This window comes from Poecilia latipinna, unplaced genomic scaffold, assembly GCF_001443285.1.
Source record: "Poecilia latipinna isolate Pla-1442-1.1 unplaced genomic scaffold, P_latipinna-1.0 Scaffold3184, whole genome shotgun sequence".
NCBI classification, from domain to species: domain Eukaryota; kingdom Metazoa; phylum Chordata; class Actinopteri; order Cyprinodontiformes; family Poeciliidae; genus Poecilia; species Poecilia latipinna.
The window spans coordinates 1-13,430 of NW_015115800.1; the positions used below are offsets into that span (position 1 = coordinate 1).

At 39.3% G+C, this 13,430-nt stretch overlaps 2 protein-coding genes across 2 annotated transcripts in view; both read left to right on the plus strand.

The window, feature by feature from the left end:
- The first annotated feature begins 2,785 nt into the window (after window positions 1–2,785).
- On the plus strand, window positions 2,786–6,249 carry LOC106940338 (troponin C, slow skeletal and cardiac muscles-like). Its single transcript, XM_015023055.1, has 6 exons — window positions 2,786–2,809; window positions 3,337–3,367; window positions 4,710–4,856; window positions 5,003–5,117; window positions 5,227–5,363; window positions 6,050–6,249. The coding sequence occupies exons 1-6, from the start codon at window positions 2,786–2,788 to the stop codon at window positions 6,079–6,081; spliced, it is 486 nt and encodes a 161-aa protein (XP_014878541.1). The 3' UTR covers window positions 6,082–6,249.
- Window positions 6,250–8,475: 2,226 nt separating this feature from the next.
- dedd (death effector domain containing) overlaps window positions 8,476–13,430 on the plus strand; it is a 15,258-nt gene continuing 10,303 nt past the window's right edge. The window contains exons 1-2 of the mRNA XM_015023054.1: window positions 8,476–8,806; window positions 10,410–11,034. Coding sequence (XP_014878540.1) covers window positions 10,485–11,034 — 550 coding nt within the window. The 5' untranslated portion in view covers window positions 8,476–8,806; window positions 10,410–10,484. The remainder of the gene's footprint in view (window positions 8,807–10,409; window positions 11,035–13,430) is intronic.

Consider the following 13,430-nt stretch of genomic DNA (forward strand, 5'->3'; position numbering starts at 1 on the left):
TGCTGATGTTTTTGATCATTTTATGTCAGCATCAGGAACTAACTAACAATAATAAAAACTCACATGAAAGACAAAGCTTTCAGAATCAACACCAGTTTCCTGAAAACCTTAAATCTAGATTTGTTCCCACTTTAACCAGTCCAAAGCTCCTGCACCAGTACACCGGGGGATTGCTCTGGCTTGCTGAAAGCAATCATCCTCATTCACGACTAGGATTTATTTTACCGCAGCCATAAAATTCACTGGCCGCTAGGTGGCAGCATTCACCTTCAAATTAATCAAATAAAACGGGGTCAGCGCTCAGTATGTTCTGCAGAGGCCTGGTGCCAAAGAGCCGTCCCCTGATCCAGGTGTGCTGAACCAGGGTGAGAACTAAAACATGCAGAAGCCCTTGGAGACTGAAGTTGGAAACCCTGTTCTACAGAAAATTAACTGTAGAACAGGTAGAACGGTGGCCTAAAACCGCAATATTATGAAAAAATTACTGTTTTCTTTTTAAAATTTTCCGTTATGTTATAATGTTATTCCCTCATCAAAAACAAACTTGGAGTGTTGATTTTATTCTTTCATGCATCCTTTAATCTCCATGGCAACCATTCAGCTGTGTAGAGCGCCTGGGTGGACCTAGCCCCGCCTTTGAGGTGTAGCTCCTCCCCCTTTCAGCTCCTTCAGACTAGCCAGCAGCAATTAGCAAACACCTGGTGGAACTGCTGAGCTCATTATAGGAGCTACTTCTCAGAGCTACGCTGATAAAAAACGCTAAAGGGTTAACAGATGAGCCATGTTGGATGACTTCCTGTAGGCGGAGCTTCAGAAGGAGCAGGAGTTTTTAAAGAAATGGAGACCCAATTTCAAAGAGTTAAATTACGAAGTAGTTTCTTTAACTCATATTTGATGAGTAGCATTTTTTTACAAAAACTGAAGGTAACATAGTTACTTGTTTGTGGTATAAAATGGCACTATGTGAGCATAAACCAACTAATAATGCAAATCCATGCTACAACTTTTTGATTTTTCATTTTCTGTGAACAAAAAAGAAATTATGAATTACTTTTATTATTATTATTATTTCCTTTATCTGCTTCAGATTTTGCAGCAGCAATGAGCAATTATTTTTGACGCATCTTATGTATCTTTAGCAGGTCCGCTAGTAAGTTTGGTAGTTGTTGTGTAGAAAGTCTAGTTTAAACCCTTTTAAGATGTAAAAAGTGAAGATACATAATTTCTCTTAATGCTCGCCATCAGAGCTCTTGACTGGCATTTTAGATTAGCTGGAAGCTTTGCAAAAAGCCTCTTGGACATCCTGATGATAAATTAGTCTGGCCTGGAAGTAACACATGCATAATCAATGGGATTAGCTTTAATTATTTGGAATACTTTAAGTGGTAAAAAGCAGTTCTTCAGGCTCACATAGCCTCTCTCTGGAGCTCAGAGGGCCTGTGCAGCTGCTGCTCTTTGCCATCTGATTCTGCATAGTGAGAGTCTCTGACATTTATTACCATAAACTCTCCGTCGCCCTCCCCATTTCAAAAGGACAACTATTTTTTGTCAAGGACACCTGCTGAAAATAACCCCGTCTGTGTAACTATTGTTATTTCTATATCTGATAAACTCACAGGCCTGCAGGACAGTAAATACAGCCAAGAAGAGTTTTTTTTATTTAAGAATCAGTATAATTTCCATTACTGAATGTGTAAAATTACAGTGACCTTTTTAATAGTATCAGTATGCTGTAAAAACAAACAGACTCAATATGACAACAGGGTGAAGTTAAATCAGACCAAACTTGTTTAGAATCATAAGTTATTTCTATTTGCCAAATTCCACAACAATGAGAGAAAAAATTGTTCAGATTTATTTATTTTTGACTTCAAAAGCAAACGTTTATGTTTCCTCAGTATTTGGTGGCATTTCCTTTGACCTGGATGATTCGGGTCAAAGCTTTTGTTTCCTTCCAGCAGATTTTCACTGTATTTTGATGGAGTTCTGCTCCGTTCCTCCTGACAGAACTGGGTCAGATTCATGGGGTTTCTTGTTCACACACATTTTCAGATCTACCCATAATTTCTCCAGACATCAGAACCAAACATTGATTTTGTTGTCCTGAAGCTGCTTTGGCTGCTGAGTCATCGTCCATCTGCAGCTTTACCTTCCTGCTGATGTCTTTAGATGTTGCTCCAACATTTCCACATGATGTTATTTCATTACCAGTTCCTCCTGCAGCAACACAGCCCACGACATGATGCTGCCACTCCCGTACTTCACAGTCAGGATGGAACAAGGTTCTATCTCTTTTTCTTGTCATACTACACTTTGCCAGATGTTTCGTTTGGCTGTGTCACCTTCTTGCTAACTGTACCGTAAGAGTTGAAACACTTGCACTTTGCCACAAACTAGATTTAATTTTGCTTTCATTCCGTAGATTTTACTACTGATTCAGAACTAATTTGTACGGCTTTTTGTTTCATTGTGTCTCTTTTCTGTAAAAATCATAATTTCATATTTCAGAATGAGCCTCCTGATGTAATACATCCACCATAAGGCTGCATGCACACAGTGTTTATCTATTTTTAGGTTTCTTCTCTTATCTTCCATTTATAGATGGCCTCTCTTCTTCATTGTCACTCCTCCCGCCCTCCACTATCATAGGATAATGAAAGTTGGGCCAGAACCTTTTTTAGATGCCACATGAGCCAACATAGCAGACAGAGCAACATATTCCTGCCAGAGCTTGTCCTGGTTCTGAAGGTAGCAGTGTGGCCGAGTCCAGAACCGACCAGCAGTCATGGATGACGTGTATAAAGCAGCGGTGAGTTCTGATAATCGGTGGTATGATCTGCTAATTTGTTCTCCTTCATGGGGTAAAAGAAGTTATGTTTCAGTTAATATTTATTTAGAGATTTGTTGGAAATTCCAATCAATTTGAAATTAGTAGCTACAAATTAAATCTGCTTCCAACCAGCTACGCTAAGGTCAAACATCTCAAACAATGAACTTCAATTTTTATTTTATTGCATCAACCATTTTCTAACAGCTCAAAATGTAAATTTTATTGTGAATGCAATCAGAAATAGACGCCTACAGAGCAGATAGAGGCGCGAGAGGCCTGAGGTCTGGTTTCTGTGACTGACATCAGAACAATGAACAGCTGGTGAGGAACAGATCGCCACTTGAGCTCCAAAAACCTCACAAGAATAGCAGCGGCTGAAGCAGCGCGTGTCGCCTTACAGCGCAGCTAAACTAAGAATATTGTCACCAAGAGAACTGAGGTCCTACTGCAGTGTGAAGAGGTGGATAAACAGTCACAGAAGGAAAATAATTGTTTCTCATCTGCAGGTAGAGAACCTGACAGAGGAGCAGAAAAATGGTGAGGAAACTGCAACTGCTAGACTAAAACAGACTTAAAGTACTGATTTTATTTATCATGATGTTTGTCTCCATTAACTGTTTTGTGTTTGATACTAATAATATCTCTAAACTACGCAGGTTTCTGAACAGAGATTAAAAAGTATCACATGTATTGAGTCTTCTAACAGTAATCTGAAAGCTAACGGAGTCAGCTCTAGGGTCGGCCATGTTTGGTGTAAAGAGGATCCTCCGCCATCACCGAGCCAACATTTTGGCCCCGCCCACTCAGGGCAGGAAGCCTGTGTTTCAATCGGGGTCATCCGTCTGTGACTTTAGCCACACTTAGCAGAAAAACTGAAAACTTTTACGTTTTGCTGAACTGCTGGCTCTTCGCAGAGCTCTGTGTCTTTAAGGTGAAATGACTGAGTGAAAAAGTACATTAGATGTGTAGCGCCCCCTACAGCATTTCAAATATTCAGGTTTGTGCTCTGCTTTGACTTTGAGTTAGTAAATTTGAACAAATATTATTTTTTAAGGCGTATGGAAATAAAACTATCAGCGGTGAGCAATGCTAGCTAAAATGTTAGCTGTGCTAACCCTAAAGCACTAATCATAAACATTAGTTCCACTAAAGAGCTATACCAACATGGTATTTAGCAGAAGCTAATGGTAAAGGACTAAATTCAATCATGTCAATCATGTTGATACACCCCTCTAGTCTGGGAACATTACTGGAGGAGCTGGACAGTATCTCTGGGTTTATCAGGGACCACAGAGACCACAAATGGTCTCTGTGGTCCCTGTAAGTCATTAAAGACTTACAGGTATTCAATGACTTACAAGTCTTTAATGACTTACAAGTCTTTAATGACTGGTACATTAAAGACTTACCAGTCTTTAATGACAACAAATGTTTCACACATCTAACCCTTTCTCTGTTTGAAGCTTTTCCTTTGTAAAACCATTTGAAAGGTCGGTCCTTGGATCTCCAGAAAGTTTTGTCCAGTCACAATATGGTTTGCTAAGTTCACTTTTGGGTGACACAAAGGCCATATAAACTTGATATTGGAATAATAAGTACAAGAGATGCCATCCCATTTCATGTGGTGAAGACTGGTATGTAACTGGTCTCATGAACAGCCAAAATGTGACCCAAAAGCTCTGGTTCTCCCTTCAAATCGGTTCAGAAGGCTTGTGAACATTGGAGCAGAAGGTAACTTTTGGTTGATTTGTTTGCGGTGTATTTGTAGTTGTCAATGCATTTCTTTTCTTTTCTTTTTGTTTTTTTTTGCCATGGCTTGTTCCCACACCTCACCAGAAAGTTTCTGGTCCTCAAACATGCAATGCTGTGTTTCTTCTAGAATTCAAGGCTGCCTTTGACGTCTTCATTCAGGATGCAGAAGATGGCTGCATCAGCACAAAAGAGTTGGGGAAGGTGATGAGAATGCTCGGACAGAATCCAACTCCTGAGGAGTTACAGGAGATGATTGATGAGGTGGATGAGGATGGTACGTTGCCATTTTGTTGCCTGTCCTTTGACCTCATTTTAAGTAGAAATACCTTTTCTGTTTTATTGGATGATTTAAAGGTAGAAGTGCTTAGGGATACTACCAAGATGTAAGTAGTTTTATAACACCAGGCTTTATGTTCACAGGGAGCGGCACAGTAGACTTTGATGAATTCTTGGTTATGATGGTCCGATGCATGAAGGAGGAGAGCAAAGGAAAATCAGAAGAAGAGTTAGCTGAACTTTTCCGCATGTTTGACAAGTAGGTTTTATTTAAATGGTCATTCTCTTCTAGGGAGAGGCAAAGAAATAGATTAGAAGATTGACTCATCCTTAAGTCAACTTTAAAGCAGTGATTTCCTTTTGTTAAGGAACGGGGATGGCTACATCGACTTAGAAGAACTGAAGAGCATGCTGGAGTCCACCGGAGAACCCATCACGGAAGATGACATTGAGGAGCTGATGAAAGACGGAGACAAAAACAATGACGGGAAGATTGATTATGATGGTACTGATCTTTTTCTCACAACTCTAAGTTATGAAAAAGAAAATTATTGATAACTAAACTGTATTTAATATTGCATCCTTTGTCCGGGATGACTGAGGTTGTGATGTAGTGGTCTGTGTCACTCAAAGCAATAGTCCTTATTGGGATAAAAAACATTTCTGATTGGACCTTTGCCTATTCACAGATTTTTCTGTGCATCTCAAAATATTTGCAGATTTTTTTCATAGCACATAACTTAAATACTCAAAAGACAGTGCAGAAATACCTAAGTTAACATGCTGTTGGCTGATGTTTGCAAAGAGGAAAATCCAGGAATGACATTTAGTTCCCTGCTTGGCTGAACCTCCAAGAATAGATATAAAGAGGACAGTTGATGTTAGTGCCAAGACGTTTCCACTGTATGTATTCATGCATATTAAGGTGTAATTGGTTTATTAACTATTAAAACAGGAAGTTATACATCTTAGAGGTGATCTCAGATATTTGCAGATTGCAGCTATTCTTGGAGAGCTGTAATCTCTAACCCTCTGGAACATCGGAGTCCAATGTCGGGTCACAGCTAAAGTTACCGAAAAGGAATAAAGCTTGAACTGGAAGTTGATAAAGTCCATTTATAAAAGAGCTTTGCATAAACTGGGATTTATTCATTCTGTGTTAACAGATTCTGTGTTTTTTGTCTCTGGCAGAGTTCCTGGAGTTCATGAAAGGTGTTGAGTAAAGAGCTCTGGTGGCATTTCCCTTCACAACACTTCACTTCAAATGCCATCAAAGTCCATTCCCGAAGACATGTTTACACTTTTTCTTTACAAACATTGTCTTCTGACAGCAGTATGAAATCAAAGTGCATATGAAAAGACTTTTCAATAAAATCATTGCTATAATCGTTTGGATTATCATATTAATATAATGTCAAAAAATAACATGACACTAGGTTTTTTCAGGCTTGGCAGAATCGAGGTAATGACCCTAATCCCAATGATTTTGAAGGGTCTTGCAGATAGTTCCCTTCCCATGACCTATTCATTTAAACCAGGTGTGTAAAATAATGAACATTTCTAAAAAATTGTAAATAGGTGGAACATAATCGAAGTCAGTATTGTATCCACCTTCAAACTTAATTTCACGATCACAGGTGAAGTGGCAAAAAATGTCCTTAGTCCAGCTAATTGGCTAACTCATTGACAAAACAGAAGGACTGATGCATTTTAAGTTATTGTCCTTTTTTGCTAGGAATTATCTACAAAGAAATGTCTGTTATTAGCATTGCTTTGTGTCAAAATGGCCACACATCCACAAACACTCCATCTGAAAGAACAGTTTAATGGATGATCTAGATTCAAGATAAAAGGTTCAGTTTATGATGTCCAAAAGAGTCCAGCAAGCTCCAGAACTGTCCTGTTGAGGTGACGTCTCTCCTTCCCCACGGAGCTTTACGAGGATCTGCAGAAGTTGATATAAATGTATCTGTATGGGCAGTGAGATGGAGACTTCCAGACAGCTGCTTCATATCAAGAAGGTCAGAAAAAGTGACTTCTGTCCAGGCAACAGACCGAGGGTCTACAGGAAGAACAGAGATAAACATAGAAAAAGTCTGAAGGTAATGCTGATTGTTTGAGACATCTGGAAAATTATTTGTCCAAGAAAGAGAAGGTGAGAACCAGCATACACCAACTGACAGCTATGGTCATTAACATGATGAAATGAATTAAATAAAAGGTGTAGAGCTGATTAAGTTTCCGACAAAATGATATTCTATATTTAGACATTATACTGACATAAAACATCACCCACAGTTATTAGCACCGCTGATAAAGATGTGTGATTAAATATTTAAACAAAATCTCCACACACAATTATTGTCACCCCAGCTGTTAACACTTTGTAAAACCCAATTTTACCAAAAGAACTGTGCTTAGTCTCCTCCCGCATCATTTCATAGGGTTGGAGCGAATACAGGGATCATTGACCATTCTCCCTAGATCAGAGATCAAACTCCAGATCTTTAGGGCCAGTGTCCTGCAGACTTTAGAAGTGCTTGCCCCAACACCTTTTATGTATCTTTAGCAGGAGTACCTGTTGCTGTGAGTCATGAGTCATGATCCTATTGAAAAATGAAAACCCATTTTCAGTTTACTGCCAAAGGCCATCAGGTTTCTATTTGAAATGACTTGATATTTAATGGAGTTCAGGCACACCAATCAGATTTAAGGCCTGACTTTGACTGTTCATGTTTCATGTTTACCTATTTGTTTTATACTCTTTGAGAAGCTGTGTTAGTTTTGCACCAAATGTAATAGGATGGAAACGGTTCCGAAAGTTCAGTTTTTGTGTCATAAGTCCAGAAAATTTCCCCCCTCAAAAGTTGTAGATTTTTAAGATTTTTCTTTGATAAAATGTCTTAGTAGTTAGTAATTAATTCATAAACCGTGACCTTACCTGAGGCAAGTGAGGCCTATAGGGTTCCTCAGTGACCTCCTGGGTGAGTCATTGATGAGTTATTGAAGTAATTTTGGTTGGTTGACCTCTGCTGAGACGATTCACTTCCGTTCCAGCTACTTTATCACTGTGGCCATTTGAATCCCAAAGCTTTAGGAATAGCTCTATGACTGGCAGATATCAGTTACATTGCTTCCCATCCATTCCTCATTTTCCTCCCACTGGGGTGGTGATTTGTACCTTTTTGACATCTTTCAGGCTCTTTCTATTTAAGTGATTTCTTGATTCTACTCATCTAGTAGCCACATTCAGTGAAAATGAACTCAACTTTCCAAAAACCGTGGTTTTATGACTTATTAAGCTGAGATAGGGCTAGCTTGGTTTGGAAAGTTAGTTTTCATTAATAAATGAGGTCATTATTTTAAAATTGCATTATTTGTCTGATACAACATTTTTTTTCATCCCCCCAAAAAATAAGTGTTAAAAAATGCAAAAACAAGATATCTGTAAGATAATTTTACAGTAATTAAAACTACAGTTAAAATTTTTTTAATTTAATATTGAACAATTGTGTTTTTGTATTTCCAATTTTTTGTTTGTGTCAAATTCTAAAGGTTGTTTTTATTATTTATTCGGTCAAGTGAAAAAAAAAAAACTGAATTTGAAACCCGGAAGTCAACCGCTGTGCGACCAGGAAGTTCTTTCATTTTACCTCAACACCGAAAATTTTTTAGCTCAATTTACCTGTGATGTCGATAGCCGGACCAAAACAAGTGCATTACCTTTGTGTCCTGTTCTGCAGGACGCTGTTTGCCCCGCGGTCCGCTTTTAAGCTATGGTTTGGCCGGTTTCAGTGAACGGCAGCGCAGCCGCAGAACGGAGCTGACGGTTTTTATTGGAGAAGAAGCTAAGCTGCTAACAGCTCAGGGGCAGCTAGCTTCATGTTGTTTATCCAACGCGGACTCCTGCTGTCTAAGGCTCTTCTGGATCATCCCAAAACACTCGAGGTAAAGTAAAACTGTCACCTGCAGGAGACGTTTGCGTGTGGATTGTGCGTTTTATTGTCTGGAGTTGGTTTATCTATCGCTGTCAGCTAACAGAAATGAAATGTTGTCGTTAGCAGCGTCAACAAACAGCCACAGCCCATCACATGTGTTCAGCTCAGAGGTTCGTCACAGCTAAATACCCCATTTATTCACATATATTAAGTTATATGACCATTTCTGTACACTGATATAAATTATCATGTAAATCTATTTTACCTGACATATCAATTTTTATTTTCCCACGTAAGAAGGCATGTTGAATCATTTAGCTTCACCCTTGCAGCTGTTTATATATATTTTAGAAAAGAATACAGTAGAAATGTTCTTCATTGAACATTGAAGAACACAATGGGGAAATTCAGGTGTACCAGCAGCAAGTCAAAGGAAAGTGTGATCATGCAGATTCACTCAAAGAAAAAAAAAAATAAGATCAAGAGATTTTAAAATAGGAAAAATTGGAAAACATAGAATATATAATACTGATCAATCTATGAATTCTGTGATATAGAAATTTGAGCCATTATTGCTGTTATAGCTGCTACCCGATATCTTCCAATATTATATTAACTTCTGTACACATGGTGAAAACATGGCAACATCGCTGACATTGCTTCTCTGTTCCAGTTAAACACCTAACAGTCCTGCTCTGCATTCATCCCTGTCACATGACCAGCCCCTTACTCTCCTTATGTTGAAATACAAACCGCTACCAGATGGAAATAAACATTGGTTCCTGCTGGAACCTTTGTATTTGTTCGTTTCTGGTACACTCGTAAATCTGACGCAAAAGAAACATCCGTTATTGCGATGGCTTTCAAAGTGTGGCTTCTCTCAGCACACTGGGAGTTAAATTTTACTTTAAAAATTATCTAAAGGAATGCTGGAAATTATTAAAATACAATTAATTACACACTGAAATTATCTAGATTTAATTTTAATTCAGTCCCAGCACTAACTAAAAAATGTCCGTTGGCCAATACTGTTATGTTTTGTACAGTGATTAAAATTAGATTACTATGGAATTTGCAACTGAGGAAGGTAATCAAAATAAAAAATATTGTTCAGTATGTGCATGTATGTGTGAAAACCCCCCAAACCCCAATATAAGTAAGATATATTCTTATTCCATTTAAAAAATTTCTTTACTTTTCTTTACTTGGTATTGAAATAGTCTGGTGCATACAGCGGCTGTGGGAAGTGTTTAAAAAATGTGACCAATATAAATAAATTCAGGACTGTTTTCCTCTTACAATGTGATTTTTATTTTTTGTATATTAACTGAATAAAATGAATCTGAGGGAAACTAAGGTGTCATAATTATTCTGGACGAAAACAGATGAAGACCTTACGTTTTATTTTACCGCTTATAAGTTTTTCAATAATATTGTCCAGTTCTACTATTAATTGATTTATTGCCCTAATAATTTAATTAGTATGAACAACTGCGCAATAAAAAGGTGTTTCAGTAAAGAACGGAAACTGAGCATGAAGACGTAGCTTTGCAGCAGCTCAGCCTGGTGAAAAGTAGTTTTACTCTTCCTGCATTATGCTCTCGTCTCATCAGCTCGTCTGTTGGAGCAGAGGAACGCCGTGGAAGTTGGTGGGATCCTAACGTCTCTCGTCTCTACCGACCTTGGAGATGACGTCACAACAACAACAACCAATCCCGAATGCCGGTATTCCTGCTCACCTGGCCCCGAACTCCTCGGCTCACTCCCAGCTGCGGGTGGACTCCAGTCAGAGCCGGGCGAACAGCGGGCCGCTGGAGCACAGAGCATCGCTAGGCAGGCGAGGCTGCCGCAGTGTGGCGGCACCCAGCGACCAGACGGCCAACAGAAACATTTCGGCTCGCTCCACAAACTCCGGCTCATCCAGACAAGACGGGGCCTTTGAGCCGTGGCCTGAGGAGGCCGTAGACAACTCCCATGGGCTGTACTCCCTCCATCGCATGTTCGACATAGTCGGAGCCCAGCTAACTCACAGGGACGTCAGGGTGCTGTCCTTCCTGTTTGTCGACGTGATTGACGAGTACGAGCGCGGCGGCATCAGGAGCGGCAGAGACTTCCTGCTGGCGTTGGAACGCCAGGGACGGTGCGACGAGACGAACTTTCGACACGTTCTCCAGCTTCTGAGGATAATCACCCGCCACGACCTCCTGCCTTACGTCACCCTCAGGAAGCGGCAGACTGGTGAGTTACGGTTTCTGTTCAACGGCAGCTGCATTTCCATTAACCATAGAACTGCACAACTTGAATTATGAAAATAAATTTGCTCACTAGAAACACGGCAATTTTGAAAAAACTGACATTTTAATAAGTCCTTTGCTGGAGGATGATGTGGTTTTTCAGACGGATTTAAATAGATATATCTTGCAAAACTGCTATGGAAACACTTTTTCACATTACACTAGTCACATGATCAACAGCCGGATGTTACTACTGGCAGAAACAACAAAAAAGACGACAGGAAGTAGTTGGAGGATGATGTTTTTGTTTTTTTTCAGACAATGTGCAGCCACAAAGTTTACAAAAAATTGTGAATAATTGTGTCAGGCTTGTTGCTCCAACGCCTGCGTAAGATGCTCTGATTGGCTGAGCTATGCATATATTTTATTTAACTGTTTACATTCACGTATGACTTTAATTTAATTTCCTATTTAATGGAAACACCATAATTGCAAAATAGTTTTTTTTTTCAAACATTAGCAGAATATAGACAAAGATTTGCACACATTATCAGTGTAAACGCAGCTATTCACCGGAAACCTGTAAACTGCTGGTAAATCAGAGCAATAAAAGTGTTTTATACTCTAGAGAGAAACGTTGATTCTCATAAAACCTCTGAAAGAAATGAAACGAATCAATCAAAATCAATTCAGATCCACTTAGAAGATCTGCAGCCAACTTACTCCAGTACCAAACTAGTTCTAGTACTTTCTCATGTAATTCATGTAGACAAACTTTCTCCCTGCATTGTGGTTTTCTTAGAAACCCAACAGGAAGAGGGTCAGACATTTACCTCTGGGTCATCCAAAGGCCGCTGTGGCTCTTCTTGGCCCTCACGGACAAACATGAACATCTTCTCATTATATTTTTAGTTCAACTGAACTATTGCTGTCCAGTAAAAGAGATGCAGTTTTCACTTCAACCTCACAGGGGCGATAATGTTCCGACTTATACAGAGGAGGAGAAGAAAATAACTGAATAAAGGGATTTCCAAGCAGAAAATAAAACATTAGGCCTTAAATATAGCAGACTGGTTGTTCTGATGGAACCATTTAGAAACCATTTTAATCATTCAGCCTGCAGTGAAACTTCTTAGGTGGGAAAAAAACTTTTTCTGGCGTCTTTGTTAGCTCTGAGGAAAATCGGCTAAAGTCCAAATCCAGCCACCTGGAGCCTCCAGTCAGCCCAAACTCCTTACATCCTGTTGGAGGAATCTCCGTTGATGCATTCAGGTACAGCTGGGACACAAGGCTGCCACCATATCAAAACAACTCTAAGTGATTCAAACATGTTTCAGCCTGCACCGTTTTCAAGCGGCTGTATTGTTGTATCCATCCATTTGTTGGCTCTGCCTGTTTTTACGGTTTTATTCATGGAAAACAATCGAACCAGGTATCCAGTCAGTTCAATTAATTCCAATTTTTTAAGTTGTAGAATAAAATGAAATCAAATTCATGTCAGAAATGGAAAATTATTTTCTGTTTTACTGAACATATTTCATTCTATACTAAATCGTCCTGAAAACACACCGAGCTGTGACTTTAAACCTGAATATAGGATTTTCCATAAGTACAATTTCGCTGCTATGCTGATATTAACTGTATTTTTACATTGACAATCCATCCAACCAAATAGATTAAAAGCACAATATAAACCCGTAAAAGTTTGAGTAAATTGAGAGGAAACGCACCTTGGGAACAAACTTCTGTGGCCAATCAGTTCCCTTTGCAGTCTGTACCTCCATGTGGAGTCTTGGGGTTATTTTTATCCAGGATGTACATTAGTAACGTCCGTGGGGCCTCATTGTTTCGCTTGCACATCATTGCCAGAGTCCTGAACATCTTGTTCCTGAATAAAACATTAATCTATGTGGTGTCTGTACAACTGAAACTTCTTAAAGGGCCAGCAGATCTAAAATACTGCAGGAAGGGTTCTGCTGAATCAGAAGGGTTTGGTTTTATTCAACTTTGGCTTTTCTAAACCGCCGTCCTGTGAAACTCCATTTTATCCTCCCTGGTCACCCGACAGAAGACGTCGTTTTCAGGCTGTTGGGGAAATTTCTGATTTTTTTCTAGAACATTTCTGTGATTAATCTCAAAATTTCTGACTTTTTCTTGCAAATTTTTTACTTTTGAATCTCAGAAATTTTTACGATTTACGAGACTTTCCCTCTGTCTCTCTCTCTCTCTCTCTCTCTCTCTCTCTCTCTCTCTCCCTCTGTCTCTCTCTCTTTCTCTCTTTCTCTCTCCCTCTTTCTCTCTGCCTCTCTCTCTCTTTCTCTCTGTCTCTCCCTCTGTCTCTCTCTTTCCCTCTCTCTCTCTCTCTCTCTGTCTCTCTCTCTCTCCCTCTCTCTCTCTTTC

Coding starts and splice junctions, on each gene's coding strand:
- LOC106940338 (XM_015023055.1), top strand. CDS start 2,786: ATGGATGACGTGTATAAAGCAGCG. Junction 2,810..3,336: donor ATGACGTGTATAAAGCAGCG/GTGAGTTCTGAT, acceptor TCTCATCTGCAG/GTAGAGAACCTGACAGAGGA. Junction 5,118..5,226: donor CTTTTCCGCATGTTTGACAA/GTAGGTTTTATT, acceptor CCTTTTGTTAAG/GAACGGGGATGGCTACATCG.